At 50.8% G+C, this 26654-nt stretch overlaps 1 protein-coding gene across 1 annotated transcript in view; it reads left to right on the top strand.

The window, feature by feature from the left end:
- The window catches only part of NKAIN1 (sodium/potassium transporting ATPase interacting 1), a 234648-nt gene that overhangs the window by 190681 nt on the left and 17313 nt on the right, over positions 1–26654 (top strand). The window contains exons 5-6 of the mRNA XM_030538934.1: positions 778–838; positions 13031–13112. Coding sequence (XP_030394794.1) covers positions 778–838; positions 13031–13112 — 143 coding nt within the window. The remainder of the gene's footprint in view (positions 1–777; positions 839–13030; positions 13113–26654) is intronic.

Below are 26654 nucleotides of genomic sequence, written 5' to 3'. Positions count from 1 at the left end.
ACTCCCTGTCACCCCCAGTATGGACTGATGTCACAGAACCCACCTGGCCAAGGTGCTAGGACATACCCCTCCCACTCACTTGCTAAACATACAAGTTGCACCAGTTTGTCTTAAATTGGTTTCTGGACATCCCATCAGAGGACAGAACTAATGCCGTGGGACTTAGCTGACCTGTTACCTGCCATGAACAGAGTTGAAAACAGAGCCAAAAGGTAAAATTCATCCCATGCAGAAAACCTGCACCAGGTAGGGTGACCAGATGTCCCGATTTTATAGGGTTAGGCCTGATTTTTGGGTCTTTTTTCTTATATAGGCTTCAATTATCCCTCACCTCCTGTCCCAGTTTTTCACATTTGCTGTCTGGTCACCCAAGCACCAAGCCTATGCACCACTTATACTTTTGTGCAGCACCTAGCGCAATGGGACACTGTTCTCAGTTGGTCCCGGGCCATTGCCGTAATAGACATGGTTAGTAATAGTTAATCACACATTAGCCCATAGGGTTGAGGATGGACAGGTCTGTGCTGGCCCCTCTGAATTTCACCCAACATGAACAGCTTGTGAAATTGAAATTTACTAAGAAATTTGTAACCTTCTAAATCTGTTTGCAGGTAACTGGTGAGCAAGATAAAGAGATTAAATTGACTTGATAGATTATTTGCTCCAGATAGTCTGCCCGTGTCCACTGCTGCTACTTCTGACCCTGGCTATCTGTCTGGTTTCACATTTCTCGAGTTCCAAATAATTGGCGTTTCTCTCTGTGTTTTTGTTTTGAAGCTCTTTGGATTCGTCTATGCCTGCTATGTCAGCAAAGTGTTTATGGAGGAAGAAGACAGCTGTAAGTGCTTTTGCTATTAGTCACAGAGGGTGAGCGGCAGCATTGCAAAAGAATCAGGGATAATATGGTACATTGGTTTACAGAGCCAGTGCTGGGCGCAGCAGAAGTGTTGGGATTAATGAGGGGGAAATGCACCAGGCTCCTTTTTTCTTGGGCTCCACTTCCAAGGAGGCTCCAGTGCCAAGGCTGAGACCTAATCCATCAAATGACACAATCCAGGATCCCTCCCCTCCAGCTGTCCCCTCAGACCCCTCAGTTTTAGTGGTGCCCTGTCACAGGGTGACTGACCCTTTTAACGGAGGGATGGGCCTGGCCCCACACTAGACTACCTCCCTAGCTGCAGAGCCAGCCTGAAGAGAACCCACTCCCTGGAGAGGCCAGCAAGACGGAACTAGTGGCCACTGGTTATGCAGAGCTGTTTAACTAATAAATAATGCCAGGAATCCAGGGCCTGTCCCTGACTCTGGCCTGGGATCGCTCCTGCAATACCTCCTGTTGCTCTTGCATGGTGTTGCTCACCGGCCTACATGCCCACTGAGGAAATGATTCTTTGGTAGCACCTAAAAGCCGCAGCCAGGTTTGGCTGCTGCATGCGCATGGAATGGAAGAGGTCTCTGCCTCCAAGATCTTACCAATACAAATAACAAGACAGACAGTCATATATGGACAGACAACAAAAAAGCAAAAATGCAGGCCTTGTGAACTCCAGCCTGATTTCTTCCCCATTTCCCCCTGGCATAAACATCCTTCTCTCACCTTCCCACCCACCAATTTTCCCATCTCCAGCATTCACTGCAGTCTGGATTTCCCAAGCACTGGTCTATCAGGAAGGCAGTGTAATCTAATGGTAAGCACAGGGAGTCTTTGCCCCTGGTTTCTTTCTTGGCTTTGCGACTGACTGGCTGTGTGATCCTGGGTAGGTCACGCTACTCTACGGTTTAAGCAGGACTTACACTCTATGCATCTAGATTTACATGCAGAGTCCTAAGACAGGCTCTTTGCAAAGGGCGAATGTCGCCCATTGTGTTCCAACCCCAGAGCAGGGAGGTTGGCCAACAGGACAGCAGGTCAACCAGTCCTATGTTGCTTAAAAGAGAAATACAAACAATGGGAAGATAATGGAACAATCAAGCTTGTCGGAATAAGCCTTTTGGGCCAATCCTCTGTCCTCTGCTCAACCTCCCACTCCAGCTCTGTCTCTGATGAAGGGGCTGAGTGAAGCTAAATAGTTAATGATACCCAGTAGGTCCATAGGAAGCACCACTACGGCATTAGACCCCAATCCAGCTCCTGTGGAAGTCAGTGGGAGCAACAGGCTTATTTGGATTGAGCCCCAGTGAGGGACTACCCAACGCACAAGCCATGTGCAGGATGAGCACCCTTCTGCTTTTCCTCAGCCGACCACACCCCAGGTTCTGCATCACGTTTTCAGGCCCAGTGGTGACAGATGGCTAAATTAACTGATTAGCGCGAAAATGTGGACGTTTCGTTCACTGCCTTCTAAAGCCGGGTGCTGTGGTGTCTGGCGCAGCAAAGCGCCACATAAAATATCAATATGGGGCGATAAATAGCGACTGAAGACACGGAACTTCCAGCATATTTTTGTCTGCAGCAGGATCAATGTTTATGCACCTGTTCATTTAGGAGACTTCTCCTGGAAATCTCAAACTCTTCCTTTTATGAGGGGAAGTGGTTTGCTGATGGATTGGGATTCTGAGCAGGGGTGTGGGGCCCCCTGAAGTTCAAGATTTGTAGAGTTAGTAAGAGCAACTTCATAGCATCTGGGAACTTTTGGCTCTGGATAAAAGCATGGGTGAAAAGTTAGCCTGAGTGTAGATCAACCCGATGCCTTCTGGGGGCAGGGCCTAACCACAATGAGCTGGGGTGATGCTGAACACGACACCACACAGTCATAGTCAGCACTGGATTGGCTAACTCTGCTCTTCCCAGTTGAGTCCTAGCACAAGAGAGCTTTGTGGTGCAGATGAGCCTTCAGGGAGAACCTGGGTCCAGAAACTGGCCACGTGCCATGCTCTGAACAACCCTACCTCCAGCATCACAGTCATTCCGGGGACGGTGTGCTGAACCAGCTCAGCTGTGGGTCACCTGGACACTCTTCTGGGATTCATGGATTAGAAACATGTGACCGCTGCTAGTTACGTCACTTAATGCGTGTCTGGAAAGTGCTCAGATCCTGTGATGATGGGGGCCCTATATGAACCTGAACAGGGGAGAATAGAACCAATACCTGAGACCTGTTCCAGGAGCCTATAGCAGTTTTGAGTTCTTTCTGTCTGAATTGCCACTTACTGAGTGGGCCACCATGCTCAACACCAGCTGACTATTCCAAGAGGTGGAAGGCATTGGCACTGCCCCATCTGGAGGAGGCAATGCCTCGGAGAACTGTAACGAGATGCCCCAGCAGCAGCCGCAACCTTCCAGCCAAGCACAGATGGAAAAACACAAAGCCATCTGTGCTAAAGTGTCATCTGGGCATCCAGAAGCAGCCAAAGGTCCAAAACGGCCCTACTGAGTAACACACCCGGGATGGATGTGAGGACAAATTGCCAAAACTCACGCTGGTCTCAAACTGTTCAGCATAACAATCATGTTACTATAGGATTTGGGGCCATAACTGTAAGTTTTTATTAATCTGATACCAATCATATGAAATGGCCTTGATTTTGTTATTGTCGGTCTTTGCATGATGGAGGAAGGTTTGCAAAAGACAGAGATGTTTACACACACAAGTGCTTTTAGCAAACCTTTCTTTACAACATGAAGACCTACAAGAGCTCCGAGGAGCCCCCAGCTCAGCCAGTACAAAGGATTAATTAACATAAAGAACACAGGTCTTCCTAGCCATCAGCAGAACTTGGGCCAAACATTCATTTCAAAATGGTGTGTTTCTCCAGACAGCTCTGCAATGGCATAGCTGCTCCATACAGCTGTGCCACTGCAGTGTGTCCGGCTGAGGGCTGGTCCACACTACGGGGGGAAAATCGATCTTAGATACGCAACTTCAGCTACGTGAGAATATCTAAGATCGGATTACTCACCCGTCCACACTGCGCGGGATCGATGTCCGCGGCTCCCCCTGTCGATTCCGGAACTCTGTTGGGGTTGATGGAGTTCCGGAATCGATATAAGCGCGCTCGGGGATCGATATATCGCGTCTAGATTAGACGCGATATATCGATCCCCGAGCAATCGATTTTAACCCACCGATACGGCGGGTAGTCTGGACTTAGCCTAAGATGCTCTATGCCGACAGGAGAGATCTCTCTTGTTGACATAAAAAACCACCTTTACAAGCAGCATAAGCTATGTCGGCGGCATATGCTCACCCAATGACAGCACTGTGCACACGAACACTTATGTCAGTGTAACATATCAGAGGGGTAGCCGTGTTAGCCTGGATCTGTAAAAGCAGCAAAGAATCCTGTGGCACCTTATAGACTAACAGATGTTTTGGAGCATGAGCTTTCGTGGGTGAATACATGCTCCAAAACGTCTGTTAGTCTATAAGGTACCACAGGATTCTTTGCTGCTTTTAGTGTAACATATGTCGCTCAAGGGGGTTGGTATAAGTTTTGCCCCAAGCGATATAAGTTTTGCCGACATAAGTTGTAGTGTAGACAGACATAGCCTGAGTTAAAAGCTGAGTAAGGATCGCAGCATTTGCCCCAGTATTACATGCCTTAACAACCAGTTACTCCCAGTTCAGTTGCAAGGGAATTTCTTAATAGCACTTTTTCTACTCACGGCAGACTGTTAAATACTGCTCTGTCATTATAAGGAAAGGGGGATTTGGATTAATTAAGCAGGCATAATTGTGGGAGCAGGTATTTCCTTTAAAAGTTTCGCTGCACACGGCAGTTCTCTTTTGGCTTCCCTATAGGGGACATTAGTATGCGGCAAACCAGGGTGTGACTCTATAGCACGGTCACTTGCTGTACAGCAGTGTTCCCCGGGCGCGCTGCCACAGCGCACTAAAAGTACATAGTGCGCTTTGATATAGTCCTGTGTCCAACAGCAGAACATCAAAGCACAGTCACTGTGCTGTGGCAGTGTCTGCACGTGATGTCACTGCACAGCACACTAGTGCACTGTACATTCACATCCCATGTAGACAAGTCCTTAGCCTCATGTCCTATTGTTCTTACACAGCTCCCATTACCGTAAGTATTGGAGAGCCTCCCAATCTTTGACATGAGATCGTCATTTTAGAACTGAGGCACAAAGAGACATGCCCGGGATGTTTGTGTCAGAGCAGGAATTGAACTCTGGTCAGTGCTCTAACCACTAAGGCATCCTTCCTTCTCTCCTGGCTTCCACCAGAGTGGGCTCTTTTACCTTCTTCGCCCTTCTGTACAATAGTCAGTTACAGTAAATATGAACTATTATCTCCTCCTATCCAGCTTTTGAAATGGTAGCAGCAGTGCCAGCAGGAAGAATAGCATGGGAGTGGCAGTACACTGTGCAGAAAGATGGATACCCACAGAGCCATAATCACAGATTGTTACCGATCCAACCGACTCCATTTATTTGTAACCCAGCAGAGGAAAGGAAATGTAAGCACAGCTATGGGAGAGTTTTAAAAAAAATTCTGTTTAATTTATTGCCATTGAACGATATTGCAGGCAGCCACATACAAGCGTGGAGTGCTCAGCCAATAATTAAACACACAATCACACCGATAATCATCCAGTGGCATTTACTCCTCATCTGCAAATAATTAATTCCAGTTGGCAGCATCAAATAACCAAACGGAGACAGTGATTTTCTCACAGCCAGCCCCAGCAAGGAACATTCCCGCACACCACATCAAATAAGTGACTCGTGTAGGAGGCCTGGTAGGTCACTGATGAATTCCTTCGATTTTACGTACTCACGTCGCCAAATTATGTGAGCGCCTCCAAAGCCTCCATGTATTTAGCCTCACCCAGCTCTGTGTGTCCCTAATATACAGATGGGAAATAGAGACATAGAAAAGCTAAGTGAGTTGCCCAAGGCCACAGAGGAAGAAAGAGGTGGAGCAGAGATTTAAACCTCAATCTCCCAAGGTGCACAAACCACTGCACCATCTTTCTGCTCGCTTTAGCTGCCTTCATTTCATCATCCAAAGCTGCTACTTCAGCGAAACTGAGCCCCCAAGTTCTTAGATCTCTCCCAGTGTGTAACCAGATTTTTTCTGGGGGTTAAGTCCCCATCTCTGCCTCTTAGAATCTCTGCCTGGTAAATGTCCCTGATGCAGGCCTACCTAGGGTATGTTCGGGCTCCTCACGCTTTAGCTGCTGCTTTGCAGCACCTCAAAGGGCTCCTGAAATCCTCCCTGCAGCATGCTGGGCAGGAACGCAATGGGGGAAGGGACCCGTGCAGGGGCAGGCTCAGATCATATAAAGTTGTCAAATTGGGAGGGTCAGTCCTGGGTCCAGTACAATTCAATATTTTCATTGATGACTTGGATGATGGAGTGGAGATGGTGCTTATAATATTTGTAGATGACACCATTATGGGAGTGGTTGCAAGCACTTGGGAGGACAGGATTAGAATTCAAAAGGGCCTTGACATATTAGATGATTGATCTGAAATCAACAAGATGAAACTCAGTAAAGACAAGTGCAAATTACTGCTCTTCTCAAGGACAAATCAAATGCACAACTACCAAATGGGGAATAACCGGCTAGGCGGTAGCACTGCTGAAAAGGATCTGGGGGTTAGAGTGAATCACAAATGGAATCTGAGTCAGCAAGTTGGGAAAAAGGCGAATATCATTTGGGGGGGTGTTAACAGGAGAGTTGTATGTAAGGCACAGGAGGGTAATTGTCCCGCTGGACTCAGCACTGGTGATGCCTCTGCTGGAGAACTGTGTCTAATTCTGGGTGCCGGCCTTTAGGAAGGAAGTGGATAAATTGGAGTGAGTCCACAAAAATGAAAAGGTTTAGAAAATCTGACCTGTGAGGAAAGGTTAAAAAAACAGGGCATGTGTAGTCTGGAGAAAAGCAGATGGAGAGGAGACCTGAGAACAGTCTTCAACTATATTAAGAGCTATTATAAAGGGGACAGCGATCATTTGTTCTCCATGTCCACAGAAGGCAGGAGAAGAAGTAATGGACTTAATCAGCAGCAAGGGAGATTTAGGCTAGTTAGCAGGAAAACTTTTCTAACTGTGAGGATTGTTAAACTCTGGAATAGGCTTCCAAGGGAGGCTGTGGAATCCCCATCAATGGAGGTTTCTAAGATAAGGTTGGACAAATCCCTGTTGGTCTAGGTTTACCAGGTGGCTGGACTAGATGACCTCTTGAGGTCCCTTCCAGCCCTACATTTCTATGATTCTATAATGGGCACCTCAGGAGACTCAGGTTTCCAAAATGGCTGCCCAAACTGCATATGCAAATCCCACATTTCCCCTGAGCGCACAAGCTTCATGTGTGGTTTGGCCCCTGATGCACTGGGGAGACTGGTCCTCCCCTCTGATCTCCCTTTGGCCATAGTCTGTTATCACTGTGATTGTGAAGGAGGGATGAGAGCCCCTTCAGGCAAAGCAAGGACTGCCCCCAGATTCAAAGCTGGTCTGAAACTTCGGATACTTGAAAAAGTTCTGTTAACTTTGGGCTCTCCCTGTGCTTCTGCCGCCAGCCCGCTTTGGCTAGGTATCTCTCCAAAGAGACTCTGAGAAGGATACCAGCTCTTGCTTGAGGAGCCAAATGAAACCTTTGATTCTGGCTGTCTCCACATGCCAGTTATAGTAACTGGATTAGCAGTTCTAAGTGTGGTGTCTAAGACCTGGTGTACACTAGAAAATTAGGTTGACTTAACTATGTTGCTCAGGAGTATGAAAAATTCACACCTCTGAGCGATGGAGTTAAGCCAACCTAAGTCCCTGTGTAGAGAGCGCTAGATTGACAGAAGAATTCTTCCATCGACCTAGCTACCACCTCTGAGGGAGGTGGATTATGTACGCTGACGGGAGAACCCCTCCTGTTGGTAGGGTTGCCAGGTGCCAGGTTTTCAGCCAGAACATCTGGTTGAAAATAGACTCTGGTGGCTCCAGTCAGCACTGCTGACTGGGCCATTAAAAGTCCAGTTAGCATGGGGCTGGTAGGCTCCCTACCTGGCTCCGTGCAGCTCCCGGGAAGTGCCTGGCATGTCCCTCTGGCTCCTAGGCGCAGAGGTGGCCACAGAGCCTCTGTGCGCTGACCCCAGCCTGAGTGCTGGCTCCACAGCTCCCATTGGCCAGGAACTGTGGCCAATGGGAACGGCGGAGGCAGCACTTGCAGACGGGAGCACTGAGCGGAACTACCTGGCTGCCCCGTGTCTAGGAGCCAGAGGGACGTGCTGACTGCTTCTGGGAGCCGCCAGAGGTGAATGCCTCCCAGAGCCTACACCCCCACCCCCTACCCCAGGCCTGGGACCCCTCCTGCACTGCAAACCTCTCAGCCCCAGCACAGAGCCCCCTCCTACACCCCAAACCCTTCATCCCTGGCCCCACCCCAGAGCCCACACCCCCAGACTGAGCCCATAACCCCTCCCACACCCTGAACCCCTTTTTTCTTTCCCCACCCCAGAGCCCACACCCCCAGACCGAGCTCATACCCCCTCCCACACCCTGAACCCCTTATTTCTTGCCCCACCCCAGAGCCCATATCCCCAGCCCAGAGCCCGTATCCCCTCACATCCCAACCCCCGACCCAGCCCTGAGCCTCCTCCAAGCCCCCAAATTCCTCATCCCTGGCCCCACCCCAGAGCCCACACCCCCAGCTGGAGCTCTCACCACATCCCAACCGACTGCCCCAGCCTGGTTAAAATGAGCGAATGAGTGAGGGTGGGGCAGGACAAGCTATGAGGGGGCGGGTGGAGTGCGCAGAGGTGGGGTCTCAGAGAAGGGGTGGGGCCTCAGGGAAGGGACAGGGCAGGGGGTTTTGGTTTTGTGCAATTAGAAAGTTGGCAACCCCACCCATTGGCATAAAGTGTCTGCACTGAAGCGCTTCAGTGCTGTAGCTGTAGCGTTTGAAGCCATAGCTTCGAGCTACTGTATGTACGAGTCAGCTTGAACCCAGCAGTGCAGGAGGAACTGGCTCAGCTGGCCTCTAGCGTTGCGTAATAGAGAAGTATCCAAACCTGGGCAAACAGAGTCACATTGGCACCTTGCTGGGTGTTGCTTACAAAAATAAAGCAGGCTGCAGCTGCTCTCCTCTTTAATCACAAAGCCATGCCTGGAGGAGACGATAGGTCCCAGAATGCATTGCACTGGCAGACGTTCGGACCTGTAGTCACTGTATTGGACAACCATGGGCCACATCCCAGAGCAATTTGACCCTGGCTTTGGCCATCTCTGCCTTAGGGTATGTCTATACTACCCGCCGGATTGGTGGGCAGGATCGATCCAGCAGGGGTCGATTTATCACGTCTTTAGACGCGATAAATCGACCCCTGAGCCCTCTCCCATCAACTCCTGTGCTCCACCAGAGTCACAGGGGAGCGGCAGCAGTCAACTTACCGCAGTGAAGACACCGCGGTGAGTAGGTCTAAGTACGTCGACTTCAGCTACCTTATTCCTCCTCTTTGTTAGGGGCGGAGAGAGATCTACATTCTGGCTTGCGCTCTGCATCTCTCTTCCACCAGCATTTCAAACCGATGTAGTGGAAAATAAAAATCTCCATGTGAAATTGGATGCCGCCTGTTGTAATAAGTTGCTTATGTATATTGAGATCTGGCAAGGGGCTTATCTGCCTCTGCTGTCTTTGAACTGTGTTTGCATTCCACACAGCTTACGGCATTCAAACAAACTCAGACATTCAATACACTTTTAATATTAATGCCACTGTAGCTGAGATTCAAATGCATTTTTTAAATGGAATATCTTATTAGATTTGGAAATGGATGAATGCCGTCAAAACTGAGAGGTCATTGAATATTAAGTTAGAAAGACAAATCAGCCCGAAGGATGGCCCCTTTGACTTCACTCTGATTTCCAGAACACTAGTAGGACAATCCATGGCATTCAATGCTTCTTAAATGATTTATATATTGATTTCTGGGAGATCGGCAGCACCGGCCCTCTTGGAGTGTTTCGGAGGTTCCACTTTGCAGGGAGAGAACCTGATTTGGTTAAATACAGTTTCTCTGTCCAAAAGCTGCCTTACGTTCACGTTGGGGAGCGAAGTGGCTGCCCAGTTTGCAGGGGATTCATGGGCATCTCATCACTTAATTCCTCCCAAGGATGTCTGTGGGAGGGTTTAGGTGTCAAGTGCATAGAGGACTCTGAAGTATAATTCCTCCCCAGCGTTTCAGCGGGATGAATTAAGTGGCAAAGCCGAGGGCAATTATAGGAATAACACAGTGTGACTTATTTTGCTGTAGCACCACCAGTAGGCGTTATCGCCTGGCACTCGGCCTAGACAGACAATCGCAGGTGAGAGAGGAAAGGGAATTTGTCAAGGGAGATTTAGAGGGATGAAATGACTCAGCGGTTCAGAAATAGCAGTGGGAAGGGAGCTCCAGAGAGATGCAGGAAATTCAAGGGACAGAGGGACCCTTCCTGCCTCTTGCCCCAGTGGTGAAAAATCACTGGGGCTGGAGTGAGCAGCTAGGGGAGTGGGTGGGTGTGAGGTCAGAGCTCATGGCAGGCAGTTTTGTACTGGAGTCAGAGAGGGATGGGGAGGCAGTGAGGGGGGTGGAGAACAACGCCACTGAATGTGTCTGCAAATGGAGGGAGGGAGAGGAAAGCAGTGAAGGTGACACAGGAGGGGAGCAGGAGAGGAGCAGTTGGGCAGTCGGCGAAGTTGCTGGAGGATGAGGGGGTTGTATGGTGAGTCTATAAAAGGGATGGAGAGATGGCTAGGAAGTGAGGGTACGTGACAGAGAATGGAGATAAGCCAATCCTGGGACAAGCCGCTGCATCTACTTTTGCAAACTTTGAAGAAAATGGAGCCTTTCCCCTCTTGCCTCGGAAGCTCAGGGCAGGTGGACGGAAAACCTGCTGGTCCAGGGCAAAAAGCAGAAAAGTCACCATAACCTGTGTTTTAAAAAAAACCTGGGAGGATAATGCTGGCAGTATTGCCCTAGGGCAGGCAGTATTGTGGGGTGGGAGAAGCAAGCATTTGCCCTGCATTGGATTTGTCAAATTGTCACAGTCCCTCGTGAAAGTGTCACTCTTCAAGGGTGAATCCTCTCCCGCCTGGAAGTGCTAGTGCTGGCAGGCACCACTGGGGGTGCTGTTATTGCTAGAGAACATTTACTAAGCCACCAAAATGTATACAGATCACAGGGAAAGTCACGTCTCCTGCCTTCAATTGTAAGTGCTTTGGGGCAAGGACTGTCTTTGTTCCATGTTTGCACAGCACAATGGGAGCCTGATCCACTGGGGCTCTCCTCGGTGCTCCTGCAATATAAATAATAAACAGTAATAATATAATAACAAGCCTGTCATCTTCCCTGGCTTCAGTAAGGCAGAGTGGCTACAGGAGAGGGATAGGAGCCGGGATTCCTGGCTGTCCTCATAACTTGCTTTATGAGCTGGGAGAAAATCCTTCCCCTCGCTGTGCCCTGTGTGACATGGGCCAGCACCTAGTGACCAGCTGTAGGGCGTGTTCAGATCCTGGCCAGGGCTAGATAAGCACAAACTGTGAGTAGCAGGAGAAAGGGCTTGACTGAGTAATGAGATTTTTGTTAGTGTGATGCTTTCCCAGCCTACTCTACAGACTGCATCTACACTCACCCCCTACCCGAGATTTGGCTTTATTAACACAGTCAACAATCAGGTAACAAAGTTCAGCGCAAACCTCCTCCCAGTCTCTGCAGCTCCTAGGGGCTCCTCCTCAAGACTGCTCAGCCTACAGCCTAGATCCTCTTGCCCCACAAAGTTCCTCCCCTGTATCCAGGTGGGGTAAGGAGCCACCTGCCTTGGTAAGTCAGCAGAACTCACTTGGCCATTTCTCAGCAGGATTTGCACCTGCCAGGCATGCCTGTGTATGTGAGAGAGAGAGAGAGAGCTGGAGGGGGGTGTCTAGCAGCAGGCAAGCAAACATTGCTAGCCTGTTAGCAACACAGTGCTTGCAAACACTGGGCAGAAAAGATCTTGACTGTAACATTTTGCTCACCTAGCAATAGATGCCCACATTGCAGGGGAGCAGTATAGGTCAAGATCTGCTCTGAGGAGACAAGTCCAGCGGTCTGCCCACTTATCCATGTCCAGTGCAGCCCACTTCCCATTGCCTCTGGACACTGTGTGCACAGAAAGCCCCCGTTTGCACTGGAGGCAGGCCACACACTTGGCATGTTTGCATTTCCCTCCTGCTCCAGAGTCGGCCCATGTATTGTTTATTCTGGTGGGTGCCCCCCGGGGCTCATAAACCAGGTAATGGACTCTAAAACAATAAGCAGGCTCCTTGTATTAATACTGCCTGAGGGGGGATTAATCTGTCGGATGGAAATCACAACCATCGTAGCAATGAAAACTCATCTATTGGTGTCTGTAATTCCCCTAAATTACATACTTTAAATGAGACTTAAGTCACCCATAATTCTCCTTAAATGCCCACTTTGGAGACAATGATAGCGTCATTTTACCCACTTTGTCCAGCGTGAAATGGGAGATCTATTGTGTTGAGTAGAAAGGAGCTGGGGAGGGGTCTTTTTAAGTCAGTCCGGCTCTTCCTGCATTTATCTTCCGTCCGGGCAATGGGAAGGCTGCTGGGACACACACACTGAGCTCGCAGGCCGTGTGCTCTAGGCGTACGAATGCTGGGCTGGAGTCCCCTCTCGCTTACCCTGGCTCTGCTGCTGGGATGTTGCACTGACTTCCGTGGGGTCATTGCGGATTTCCACTGCTGGGAGAGCGGCTCAGGGCCTCCTCCAGGTACCGGGAGACATGCTCGCATGCCGATGCACTCTGCATTCACGCAGTCCAACACATGCTGTCTCCGACACACACCTTCTCCCCATCAGCCACTCACACGAGCATGGAAGGATCCTGCTGGCTCTCCCCATTCTGAGATGGTCACATCAGACCCACCAGGAAGTCCTGTTGCTGGGGGATTGGGCCGTTAACCTAGAGTAGGGGTGGGAGGGAAGAGAAGAAAGAAGGAGCCTAAAATCCGCTGCCCTTTCCTGCTCCAGCCGCATCTCCCTGCAGTAGAAGCCGGAGCCCCTTCTGACACCCACTTTCCTATTCTTTCCTCTCCCCAGTTGACTTCATTGGAGGATTCGATTCCTACGGCTACCAGGCCCCACAGAAGACGTCACACTTACAGCTACAGCCTTTGTACACGTGAGTCTCGCCTGCCCGCAGCGATGCTAGCGGGAGCAGTGAGCTGGGGCCGCTGTTCTGCAAGGGGCGGGATGGCTCTGGGAACTGTCAAGGGTCCAGGCAGCCTTTCGCCTCCCGTCATCACCATGCTGGGAGCAGACTAAGTCCTTGCCACAGTGCAGCTGCTTCTTGGAGGGTGGGTGATTTCTCGGAGCCTGGCTCCTAGCCAGACACAAACCACCAGCACGGGCCTAGTGACCCAGCTGCCCTCTTTCACCCCTGGGTAGGGTGTTGTGGGGAGCAGCATGCCCTGCCCTGGCCACTCCGGGAACCGGGCCTGGTCACTAAGGCGAATGGGGGCATGGCTGTGGGGAGGTCATTCCGCCCCCTGCCAGTGCAGCTCCCTTCAGCATGCCCGACTAAGTGCCAGTGTGTCTCATGCCCCCCTGTGGGGCTCATCAACAGCTGGGCAAGCTGCCCCGGGCCCTTTGGGAAGGAGGTGAATGCAGTGGCTCCAGAAGCCAAGGCACGAGAAGGGACATAGGCCTGAAACTGCACAGCCAGATGCCCCCACAGAACTGACCGACAGGGAGAACGTGTGGGACGTGCAGCCAAGGGGAGATATGGGGGTGGAGGGAAATGAGTTCCTCTGTTTCCCCTGTGAGATGGTGAATTGGATGTCAGGGCTTCTGTGATGTTCTTGGGGCCCGGCCCATGAGGGGTTCAACAGGAGCTGATGTGCAGGGGAGGGGAGCCTGAAGTGGATGGAGAAATTCCAGCCTGCAGTGAGCTAAGGGGGATGGGGTGGGGGTCTCTGACTCAGAAGCAGGGAGTTGTGCTGTGGGAAGAGATCAGGGCCGGCTCCAGCGTTTTTGCCGCGGCAGAAAAAGAAAAAAAAAAAGCCGTGATCGGTGGCACTTCAGCGGCAGCTCTACCGCACTGCTTCATTCTTTGGCAGCCAGTCGGCAGCAGGTGAGGGACCCGCTGCCGAATTGCTGCCGTAGAGCCGGATGTGCCACCCATTTCCGTTGGCCGCCCCAAGCACCGGCTTGCTGCGCTGGTGCCTGGAGCCGGCCCTGGAAGAGATATACGGAGACCCTCACTCCTATGGGTGAGCGAAGGCTTAGTGCTCTGCTGACCCACAGCCCCCCTGCTCTTCCTGTCTTGAGCCCCACTGCAGCTGTCCCAGCACAGCTCAATCCTGACCCACAGTCCCCTGTCCTGAACCGCCCCCATCCCCAGCACTGCATTTACAACACAGGCAATTTTAATCTGCCACCTCCCCAGCTGCTCTAAGCCTGGGTTATTTCTATTGATCAAACATGGACAATGGTACCAGAGTTTGATCAATAGAAACAAGATCAGACTCATCACTTTCATTTTCACTTGCGATCCGATTTGACTCTGCACTGAGAACCCCAGAGGTGAAAGGATGATGCAGAAAACCCCGCTGTGCCCCCTCTTTCCTCTCCATGGCTTTCCGCTCTTCCATTCTGCAGCTACTAGGCCTTCTGAACACTGAATATTTTCCAGTGGTACCAACATGTCTTCAGATAAGTGCAACTGACTTCCCCCCTCTGCCCATTTAAGCTTAACTATATAATGCTGAAATGAGATAACAATGCAAAATCTGAAGGGATTAGCCTCATTCGGGCTTTGCTGGCTGCCAAAAATTAATTGTGTTTTAAGTCTTGTATGTAAATTCAAGGGCATGCAGAGCAATTATAGATGCAGAGAGGAGACGGCCATGAGACAAATGCATCCAGAGTGCTGCTGTACTCTTCCTCAGCGCTCTGTCAAAGACACACATTCTCACATGCAGAATTAACTTCCCTCTTTCCTCTCACCCCATCTCTTCGCTAGAAAGAGAAATGCCCCATAGATCCCCTCACCACAGCAGATGAATAGGGGGGTGGCTATTGCAAAGGGGGAGGAATGGGTGATGGGGTGTGAAATCAGTGTCGCTATGCCAGGGACCGACCGGGTCCTCAGCTCCCAGGAGTGAGATGGCAGAGACTGGAGAAGCGTTTTCCAATATAAATCCCAAATGAAGGCTTTTAGCAGGCTTCTGTGGTGTCTCTGCTGTGCTGCCTAATGCTAACGTTATTTTAGACTAGAAGCTCTTATTTACATCATGGCTGTACAGTGCCTCGCGCAACGGGACCCAGCCAGGGTGACCTGTAGGCACGGCTGCAGGAAAAATGTTAAATCATGATAATAACTTGGAAGCTTGTAAAAGCAGCAAAGAATCCTGTGGCACCTTATAGACTAACAGACGTTTTGGAGCATGAGCTTTCGTGGGTGAATACCCACTTCCTCAGATGCATGTAATGGAAATATCCAGGGGAAGGTATATATATGTGTGCTAGCAAGCAAGCTAGAGATAACGAGGTCAGTTCAATCAGGGAGGATGAGGCCCTGTTCTAGCAGTTGAGGTGTGAAAACCAAGAGAGGAGAAACTGGTTCTGTAATTGGAAGCTTGCAAACTTCTGAGCATCGGTCTCATAAATCCCTACTTGCTGCAGCCACTAGAGAGGGCTGTGGCAGGGCACTGCTGGGGAAGCCCTAATCAGCTCCTGCCACTCCAGCCCCAATCAGGGCAAATGGGTTGGAGCTGGGCCACTAGCTAGGACTGGCCTGGAAACTGGCCACACCTGCCAGCCTCGTTAACAGCGGCTGAAAGCTTGGGAGGGAGGAATCCCGGGGCGGGGGGAGGAGGCTCAGAAGGAACCCCACCAGCATGGCTATTGTCATTAAGTGAACAGAGAACGAATCATGGGGGTTACGGACCCAGCTCAGTGTGGTGTTCCACAGAGGTAGCCCAGCTATGATGGCAAAGGGGGCCTATGAACTATTGTGGCGGTGCTGAGAACAGATCCTGTGGCGGCTTTGGGGCAGTTAGTCAAACGAGCCTCAGCCGACTTCGCAGTCAAGTGCGGTGTTTCCCGGCGTTTGTAGTGAGGACTGAATTTCTTTGCAAGCAACCAAAACAGCTGCCTGGCTCAGAATTGGCAGCAGTAGAGTATTGTAGTAGGGCTAACTGGGGATCAGGATGCCATTGTGCTAGGCACTGAATACCCCCCCAAAATGCACAGAGCACTCTGGAATCCTGCTTCCTTTAGCCTTCAGTGAGCTCTTGGGCTGGTCAGTAGCCAGTATGTGAGCTATGCCCCCACTTGTATTGTTAACATAGTGTGTTGGGGTGTTATTGGGCAAACGCTTGTGTGACCACCCTAAGCACTGAATTCAGTGTGATTTGGCACCTGTGTTGGGGAGCACAGTGTGAATGGCTGGGCCAGGCCCGGATCCCCTGTATTACAGTCAACAGAACGGTGCTTTACGGCAGTATGTGGTGAACTGAATTTGGCTGGATTCACCTGCAGCTATCTAATGACCTTCCTCCCTTGTGCCAGCCCCCGGGAAGAACAGCAGTGCAAGGAGCAGGGAGCACACACGTGTCCGAACAGCTCTCTTAACATGGAATGATCCTAATGCGTTCTTGCACAGATGAACTAAAAGGCTGGATGGGAGTTTTAAAGATATTTGTGTTTGTCTCACATTAAAGCTCGAGAGAGCTTTCTCCTTCCATTAGGCTTCATTGCCATCAAACTGTGAGCAGGGGGGATCTTGACAGTTTATCTGAGTGGCTAAAGGTCAGAATCCAGCATCCCCTTTCGGACGGTTGTTTTGGCTGACTCATTTATGCTACGCTTGGTCAATGCTGGATCAATTGCTTGAGGCTGGGACTCAGTGATGACCCCAACCGAAAAGTGGCCTGCTATAAGGTTCCCCGAGATACCAGATCAGCAGCATCCTGCAGTAATTGCCCAAAGCTGGCTGTATCAGTGCTGTAAGCCGCAAGGTTTGAGAACACTACCAGCATTTCCTGCAGCAGTGTTTCATCGGAGTTACTGAAGCCACAAGAGATACAGGGTACTCCAAAGCTGATAGCACTTAGATGCCATGGTGATAGGTGCTACAGAAAAATCTCAGCTAGATAGAAAGGCCTTAATTATGTTTTGCTATGGCTTTGCTTCTGTACAATGTGGAAGCTGTGCCACCAGGCGCTGGGAGCTGGTCAGATTTCACAAGCTCATCAGGACTGAGCTAGGTAGGAGACACCAAGGAACACTTCAGATACCGCACGAACCAGCTTTGCCAATGGAGCTGTTGGGGCTGTCCCCTCGGAGTCAATGTGGAACCAGTACCCTAATGCGAAGGTAGGAGGCGCTGTGTTGCAGTAAAACCACACTTCAGAGAAGACCTAACATGGGCCCTGTGCGGTTTGAGATTCTCTGGCACTGGGTACAATACAGTGGAAAGGCTAGAAAAGTTGACAGGGAATAAGTTGAGTTGCAGAGAGGCTAGTGCTAGAGGGCTGAGCTGCCGAGCAGGTCTCTGAAGTGTGCACAGGGGAGGCAGGAGGCATCTGCAGAGAGGAAAATGGGTGATCTTGCTATCCAGCTGTTCCAGATCCTATGAAGATGACATGTACCCCAGGCACAAGGACCGGGAGAGTATCAGGAGCAGCATGGTGCAGGGGAGGGTTAGCAGATAGGGACTGTCTTAATGTGTGTCTGTTTGATGGCCGTCATCTTGGAGCCTGACCTGGGACCTCAACGGTTATAACCTGAGCAGCAACAACTTGAGCTAAAGATCCAGTCTTCTGTAAGTGGTGGCTGTTACCGTTCAGAACCTCTGTAGCACGGCGTGACCTGCAGCACACACTGCTCGTACACCGCTTACCACAGTGGGAACTCTGGTTCCCGGTTGGGGCTGTTTGGTGCGCTCATGGCTTAACTACTACTGGTAAATCTGGGGTTTGTTCCAGGCTCTCCCACCACTGCATGAGTCTTTTGTTCTCCCTCTGGGGGTCGTGACGCATTCCCCACCTTTGGGAAGCACCTGCAGAGCCAGGAATGAAAAGCACCATGTGTGATCCATTGGGATCCCTCTGTAGGTGCCAGCAGAGTGATAGCTGAGTGTCTGCCAGGTATTTAGCCTGAACCCAGCCCTGCGAGGCCAAGAAGCATCATTCTCCCCTCCGTACACCTAGGGATACTAAAATCACCCAGGGAAGGGAAGGAAGAGCTGGGGATTGAGTCCCCTTCTCTTGTATGGACAGGCCCAAGCCTTAGCCTCAAGCCTAGCTGTCCGACCTCTGGGTGCTCTGGGCCGACTCTGAGTGCCATCAAGCTTAGCTTCGTGCTTCCTCTTAGCCCTTCTGGCCTTGGGCCTGATTCTTTCCCCCTTACACCAGGCTTACACCACACCACTCCACTGACCTCTGTGGAGCTGCTCCTGATTTACGCCGGTGTCACTGAAACCAGACTCAAACCCTCAAAGACTTTGATCTGTTCTGAACCTGGAAATGAGGCAGCTCAAGAGGATTTGCAGAACCTACCGTTTCACCCATGTCAGGGGGGCTGTGTAGATCGTTATGTGACATGGAACTGTAGCAGCTCACACAGCCTGTCACTTTAATGGCCTGAGATGGTAGGATTAAAAAAGCGTATTTACACTGCGCCTTTCATCCTGAAGGATCCCAAACTGCATGAACTCTCCAGCATGCTGTATGCATCCATCATGCTGGCACAAAGTGAGTTTCCAGTAACCATGGGGAAGCATTTGCCAGTCTGTCTTGGCTTCTGTATGTCTGTCCTTTTGCTTGTAAGTTCTTTGGAGCAGGGAATGCATTTATTTTTGTATTGCATGGCACAAACTAGGTAATACATATGGAAAGCATTTTGCCTTCCAATGAAATGTAGCTACCTCTGGGGTGGAAGATGGCAGCTATGTACAGCACACAGCAACCCAACAGTGTAGGGCATAAAGTGAACAAGAAGAATACTATTTGCAGTTGAACTGAGGGGAGAAGGGGGCAGGATTCTAGGTAGGCCATGAGGTCTGGTGGGTTGAGCCCAGGAGTAGGCAAGACCTGCCTGTGACACGCTGGATCACAGAAACCCCCTTGGGACTGCTACCTGATGTGCTGGGACTACCTCTGAGCCTGTTTTCCCTGCCAGCTTGGGACTCCAGAACCCTGCTTTGTTGAGCCAGACACACTTGCCTGCTACAGACACAGATCCAAGTCTGAACCACGTCCCACACAAGCTGCAGGCTTAACTGAAAACAGCTTAAGAAGTGCTCCTGTCTCCGGCACTCAGATACCCGGCTCCCAATGGGGTCCAAACCCCAAATAAATCCGTTTTACCCTGTATAAAGCTCAAACTCATAAATTGTTCACCCTCTATAACACTGATAGAGAGATATGCACAACTGTTCCCCCCCCCAGGTATTAATACATACTCTGGATTGATTAATTAATAAGTAAAAAGTCATTTTATTAAATACAAAAAGTAGGATTTAAGTGGTTCCAAGTAATAACAGACAGAAAAAGTCTAAGCCTAATACAATAGGAAACTAAATGCAGGTAAATCTCACCCTCTGAGATGTCCCAATAAGTGTCTTCGACAGGCTAGCCTCTTTCTAGTCTGGGCCCAATCCTTTCCACTGGTGCAGTCCTTGTTCCAGCTCAGGTGGTAGCTAGGGGATTTCTCATGACTGCAGTCCCCTTTGTTCTGTTCCACCCCCTTATGTAGCTTTGGCACAAGGCAGGAATCTTTTGTCTCTTTGTGTCCCTACCCCTCCTTCTGAATGGAAAAGCCCCAGGTTTAAGATGGATTCCAGTACCAGGTGACATGGTCACATGTCCTGTGAGACCCCCCCCCCCCAAGCCTTCATTCCTCTCAGCCTGACTCACAGGAAAGTTTGCAAGTAAACAGAGCCATTTACTGTCAATTATCCTAGCTGATGGAAGCAATCAAGATTCCAAACCTCCATTAATGGCCCACACTTGGCATAATTACAATAGGACCTCAGAGTTATATTTCATATTTCTAGTTTTAGATACAAGAGTGGTATGATAGTTTTAGATACAAGTAGGATGACCACACTCAGTCAGTTATAAGCTTTGTAATGATATCTGCATGAAGCATATTCCAGTTACATTATATTCACACTTATTAGCATATTTTGATAAAATCATATGGAGTGCAACGTCACACTGCCAATAATAACTCTTTGCCTTTCTTTAGCATCTTCCATCTTTGAAGCCCAAAACACATGAGAAAGATTAATGAATTAAGTCTCACACACAAGCCCTGTGGGGTAGCTAAATATTATCACCATATTTCGGATGGGGAAACTGAGGCACACAGAGATTAAGTGACTTACTTATAAAACAAGTCAGAGCTGGAGCTAGAAACCAGTTCTCCTGACACCCAGCCCTCTGCTTAACTAGCTAAGCTAGGCTGCCTGAGCACTGATCCTAGCTCTGGCACTGACTAGTGTGACCTCAGGCATGTCATGTCACTTCTCTGTCCCTCGGTTTCCTCCTTTGTCCGAAAAGGGCAGGTAGCTAATACCTTCCTCACAGCAGGGCAAGTGAGAATTCATGAATGTTTGTGCATTGCTAAAGGTTAGCACTGGGCAGGACTTTATGTCCTGATAGGGTTTGAACCAGGACACCAGGGTTTAAACAGAACATCCTTATGCTTGAGCAAAGTGCCATGGGATCTGTAGTAACCAGGACCTTGGTTGTACAGCCCACCCAGCGCACACGCCCAGAGCCCTCTCCCATGACTGGGAATGGGGATCCCTGCGTGTTACCCTGCTCCTCGTACTAGAGAAGCAGTGGCTGTGTGTGATCCTGCTTCAGCTCTCTGTGGACTCGCTTAAATCCCTTCCTCCTTTTCTTTAAGGTTAGAGGTCGCATGAGCACCATGTCCTAACCAGTTACGTGGTCATGTGGTGTCCACCACAGCAAGGCCTACAGAAAAATGAGCTCCACACACTTGATTTCCTTACATTTCCAGCAGCCCCAGGCCGCAGGGCCCTTGGTTAATTTCAGACACATCTCCCCCTGTAAATGCAAAGCTTTGGCTCATCAGTTCTAATCTGTCTTTTGAAGCCACAATGAAATCAAATTGCACGTTGTTGTGAGTGGCGCTGGCCATTGCTGTTGATGCAGGAGCTGCCCAGAGTGTGGGAAAGCTGATAGGAGTTAGATGGAGGCTTAGATCCGCTGCGCTGGCTGCACTGCGTCGCTTGGGAAGAGCGTCAAGCATGAGGCATTTTCCAGTCACGCTGCTGGCTTTGTGCACTCCAAGTCACAATGGCACGGCCTAGGGAGAGCAAACACCTGCGGGGGTTTAGGCTAAGGACTCGCTGCTCATCTGGTGGTTCCAGGATTCCTCTGCTTTTCCTGTCTTTTGAGGTCCCCCCATCAGTGACATATCTGAGCACTAATGGCTTTAGCCTCCTGGTGCCCCGGGAGATAGGGAAACACAGTCCAGGTGTCCCTGAGCCTCTGACTGCTGGAAGCTGGGACTGGATGATAGAATGGATCTCTCAACAATCGCTCTGTTGTTTTCATTCCATCTGAAGCATCTGGCATAGGCCACTGCTGGAAGACAGGATACCACTGGTCTGACCCAGAATAGCCATTCTTATGTTCTTATTATGTCCATTGGATGGATGGAGAATGGAGGCACCGGGGGCAGGATTCATCCCTGGACTGGCATCTGTGCCTGCCCTGTTCAGAGGCAGCTGAGGGCCCTAGCCCTGGCACTGGCAGTACTGAGGTCTCTGTAGCCCTTTACAGGGCTGCTCCTGCTACCTCCCTCTTCCAGGCCACCCGCTCCCTGCTTCTGTTCTGCCCAAGCTCCCCCTGCATCCAGGGCTGTGGCTCTGTGGGGGCTATGTCTGAGCAAGGGTGGGATCTCACCAGCCTCGATGCACAAAGAGGGTGAATCAGGCCTGCAGAGATTCACTGACTTGCACGCAGTCACGCAGGAACCCTGTGGCACAGCAGGGAACTGACCCACTCCACGGCTTACAAGACAAGCCTGCCTTTCTCGCCTGTCCAAAACTGTTGTTTATCTCAATCAGCAGTGACCGGCCCTGGTACTGACACATGCTTCATCTGCACTAACACTCGCCCAGATTTCTAGCCCCTCTCACCCAGGCGGGCTCGCTGGGATTCTGCCTCAGCCCCCCCCAAACAAACAAACCCCAGCCTCATGAAAGGTTTTCTCAAAATGCACCTCAGACAAACACAGCCTCTTGCGATTTGCCCTGGGAGTAGATTTACTTCTCACACGTTAATGGGTCCATGTTGAACAAAACCAAAAGCTTGCAAGCAAAATGCCAGGCCGTAATAACCGAATCCCTGGACGGCTGGCTCACTAGGCCTGCCGCTCTGTAGTACTTGCCCTTGGAGACTGACTTGCCCTTACCAGCTTACTCCTTTCTTCAGAACCAGGCCCCTTTTGACCAAAGGAATGTGAGTGAGCTACAAACCCACTGGACTGGTGCTGAGAAGTGGGTTCGTAGCTCACTGGGAAGCTGGGACCGATGGGCTTTGAAAAACAGGCAACATTGTGAATTCATCTGTTCTGTGTCCCATAGTTTTTCTGAGTGCGGTTTCTCTTCCTGAACACAACCCTCTGTCACCAGGTAGGGCCCCCTTAAACGCCAGCCAGGACTTCATAGGGATGGAACGGGCAGCTGGTGGGAGAGTGGCATCAGTGCAAATTTTGGCCAAGGATTGTCAACCTCCTCCACTTCCCCAAGAACTGCCAGAGAGCTTTTTAACGCAGAGCCACCCATCACCTGTCCTGAGGTTCCTCGGGCCGGTAAACACCCAGGGTGTCTCGAGAATTCAGCTCCTCTCTCAGCAGTGAGGCTGAATTGGCCTTGGTGGGAGCTCACCCTGTGATTCTAGGGGAGCAGGTAGCCTACACGTGAGGCTTAGACCCGTGACTCACACCCCCTGTTGACGCTTCTGACATCTGGCAAGTTGCTTTTTCAAACTAAGTATTTTTTATTAGTTTCATAACTTGGGAGCAGACCGTGCACGCGCCTGGTCAGAACAGACGCATCTTTGCCACCAGCCCTGTATTAATAACAGTAATTATTTCAGGGCTGCAGGATTTGACAGCAGTGCCTCTGCTAGATATACCTCATCTGGAACATGCGTCCCTCCCAGCTCCCCAGCTGCGTCTCTGCCTGCCTGCTGACTCGCTGCGTTATACCTCACTTCAGTCCAATACCAGAGAGCCATTGGAGCCCTGGTGCCATTGTCTGATTCTTTCTTAAGTGATCAGGACCCAGTTTCTAAACACGGCTGTCTGGCCTGCCCCTGGAAGCACAAAGCCCCAGATGTGTGTGCAAATGCCTGTGAGAGCACACGTGTGTGTGAGAGCTGAAGTGTCCCTAGTGTTTTAGCACAGACTGGACTTGGCATTAGTGATTCTAAAGAGGATTGTTTCTTGAGGCTGCTGGACACAGCCAGACGCTGTGGTTCTCTCTGGCTCCCAACCTTTGCTGCCACGTGTCACCGCACAGGGTCTCCCCTGGCCTGGACTCTGCACTCGTGGACGGGATGGCTGAGTGCATTACGGAGGCAGTCGATGTGTATGGAATTTAAACACCCACCTTTGCAGAGGAGGCTGTGTCCCACACAACAAACCACAGCGCTGCAACTACGTCGCTGCCTTGTAGACGCGTAGCACAGCGACGAAAGGGAGGTTTCCATAGCTGCAGTAACCCACCCTCTCGAGAAGGCATACGGAAGAATTCCTCCCTTGACCTTGTGGCATCTCTAGTGGGGGTTAGGTCAACCTACCTACGTCACACGGAGTGGGACATTTGTCACAGCCCTGAACAATGTACCTCGGCCGACCTACATTTTAGGTGGAGACCAAGCCTAGGACTCTTAAAGGGGAGCTGTGATGAGAGCCGAGGGAAACCCAGATTTGGGGGCTGACTCCCCATTCCCCGGGCTGGCCGGCCAGCCAGCATCGGACTCAGGGTCCTGTCACCTTTTCATCGTTTTTCTCCCTGCCCCTGGCTGGTTTGCTGGCACCGTCCCAGGGCCGGACGCTTGCACAGGCTGTCAAGAGACTTTTGCAGTCAGGGAGGTCATGGACCAGTGCGTTCTGGGATATTGTTAGTGAGTCCAGAAGGGAGAGAAGAGCAGGAGCAGGGCAGGGAGATGTTTAGACCCCCAGTTCCCAAACAGCCTCCTTTGCCACTCCAGCTCTGGGCTCCCTCCGCAGCTCTGCCAACGCAGCATCTCCCAGCTATTCCAGCCCTGGGCGGCCAGGCCTTTCTTGAGTACAGGCTACCCATCCTCATGAAGGCAGTGATTGCTTTATGATGCTGATAACCGTTCACCCGAGTCCAGACTGAGACCCCCAAACTCATTCCAATGATGCCCTACAGCCTAAGTACAAGCTACTACCTACGAATGGCCTAAGCCCCTCTGATACGATGGAGTAGAGGGCAGTATAAGAACCTGAATAGAGTAGACACACGTGCCCTGTCATTGGGACGCTCTCCTGTCCCAGTTAGACACATTGTCTTTTTAAAGCCATCACAGCCTGGCCTGAGGCAGAATCTGAGAGTAGCCAGGCTGTACTGTGACATTCATCCAGGTGCATCATCAAACAACTGCCTGAACATGTCCCAACCAGGTCTGGGACTGACTCACCAGCAAGGGACTGTGCTGTGGTGCAGCTGGGCTTTGCATGCCCACAGCCACCGCGTGCTCTGATCACCCAGCACATTAATTTCCTGAGACATAATTACTCCTTGTATTATTTACAGCAAGGCATGTCGAACTTCCATCATCCCGACAGCAATGTTGGTTTGAGCTCATTTCATCCAGATAGACCTACTCTGGCTGGTCGGGCTGAGAGACGTTCGTCGCCATCTCTCCCAGGAAAGCCCACCCCCGGGATAGGTGCCGCACAGCGCACCGCTCACCCACCACTGCAGCCTGGGGTAGCCCAGCCAGACACAACCCCATTAGCACTGAGGACGGTGTGGAAAGAAGCTCCTTGAGAAGCACACAGTGAGCTGAATCAGACTGCCTCTGCCTCAACGCTGCCATGGCAACTTGACCCTTCCTCCTCTGCACCCAGGCCAGCCCTGCCAAAGGGCACCAGTCTGGGCAGAACACTCCACCCTGTTCTAAACTCGTGAAGGCTCCCAGCATGCCTGTGACAAAGGCCAGTCACCGGAGCCTTCTGTTATGGGAAGGCAGTGTGACCTAGTGGGTTGAACACCGGCTTGGTACTCAGGAAACCTGGGTTTTATTCCAATCACTGCCACTGTCCTGCTAGGTGAGCTTGGGCAAGTCACGGCCTGGCTCTGTGCCTCAGTTTCCCTATCTGCAATACAGGGATAGTGATTCTGACAACCTTTGTAAAGAGCTTTGAGATCTCCTGGGGCAAAGCACTATAGATGAGTGAGGGATTATTATTTTACAGGTGGGGAAGCGATCACAGAGATGCCTGAGATCGCATATGAAGTCGGTGACGCACAGCTGGCAACAGAAACTGGTGTCCGGAGGCCAAGTCCTGTGCCTTAACCACAAGCCCATGCTTTTAAACACCAGCCGAGCACTTCGTTAGCAAACACGATTGATCAGAGCAGCCTGCGAACAATGCCATGCTGAGAAAATCCATGGAGTTTACAAGGCGTCCACCACATGATATGAATTAGCCTTAAACCATCTCCCGACTATGTCCTGAAACACTCAGTGACACAGCGAGGGCTCTGCAGGGGCCCTTCCATCATTTCTGATTAGAAACAAGAGCCAATTTCTGTTCTCGGCAACACCGCTGGGAAAGCGGAGCAGCTCCACTGCAGTGCACAGAGTTCCTCCGGGTTTCCGCCGCGGTCTCTCAGGGCAGAAGCTGGGCCAGAAACTTTACAAAATAAAAATCAACCCCAGAAGCACTGGCTGGAATAGGTTTAACCCTTCAACTGCTGGTGTTTTCCAGACTCTGGTCCTATGTACTTCCAGTCCCAGGCATGCACAGGACCGTCACATACACCTGCCTCTACCTTCTGTGTGTGATTGTGCACTGCTGTTTCCTAAGGGCACTGTGGATCTGTGAGGCTCCTGAAATGTGCCAGGTCCATCAGCGCCAAGCCATGCCCAGGAGCGTAGGAAGGGCCATGCTGAATCAGACCTGCGTCCCTCCCAACAGTGAGCAGCTGTGGGGTGATTTGCCATAGGAGAGTTTCTTCCTGACCCTGAAGAGCCAGCAAATGAAGCAGGAAATCCCTTCCTAAAACCAGCTCATTCCTAATGCCGGACATTCGTGTTCTGTCCAGTATACCCTGCAATGAGCTGATATCATCGGCCACGGTTCTCCTTTACCAGGTGCCCACCCTGGGTCATAGGCCCCTGCCGTAAGATGTTCGGCTGCATGTGTGTTCTCCCTGCAGGTTGTCCCAGCTCTGCGCAAACAGCTGGCACAGCAGATCTCGAGCAAACCGCCCAATGACCATAAGATCTGTTAAGATGCGAAGGCGCCTGGCCAGGTTAATTGTCAGCAAAGCACGGTCCTGGCTCCCCAGATCAATGTCTACAGTTTCAGTAGCACGTGGATGCCCATGACAATGGACGCAGCTCAGTCAGTGGCGGGACTTTCCACTGTGCCCTCAGCTGGGCAAAGACTCTCCCTCTGAGATCCATTTTTATAC

The sequence above is a fragment of the Gopherus evgoodei genome, chromosome 20 (assembly GCF_007399415.2).
Source record: "Gopherus evgoodei ecotype Sinaloan lineage chromosome 20, rGopEvg1_v1.p, whole genome shotgun sequence".
Classification (NCBI taxonomy): Eukaryota; Metazoa; Chordata; order Testudines; family Testudinidae; genus Gopherus; species Gopherus evgoodei.
This window is presented reverse-complemented; position numbering and strand designations above follow the sequence as displayed.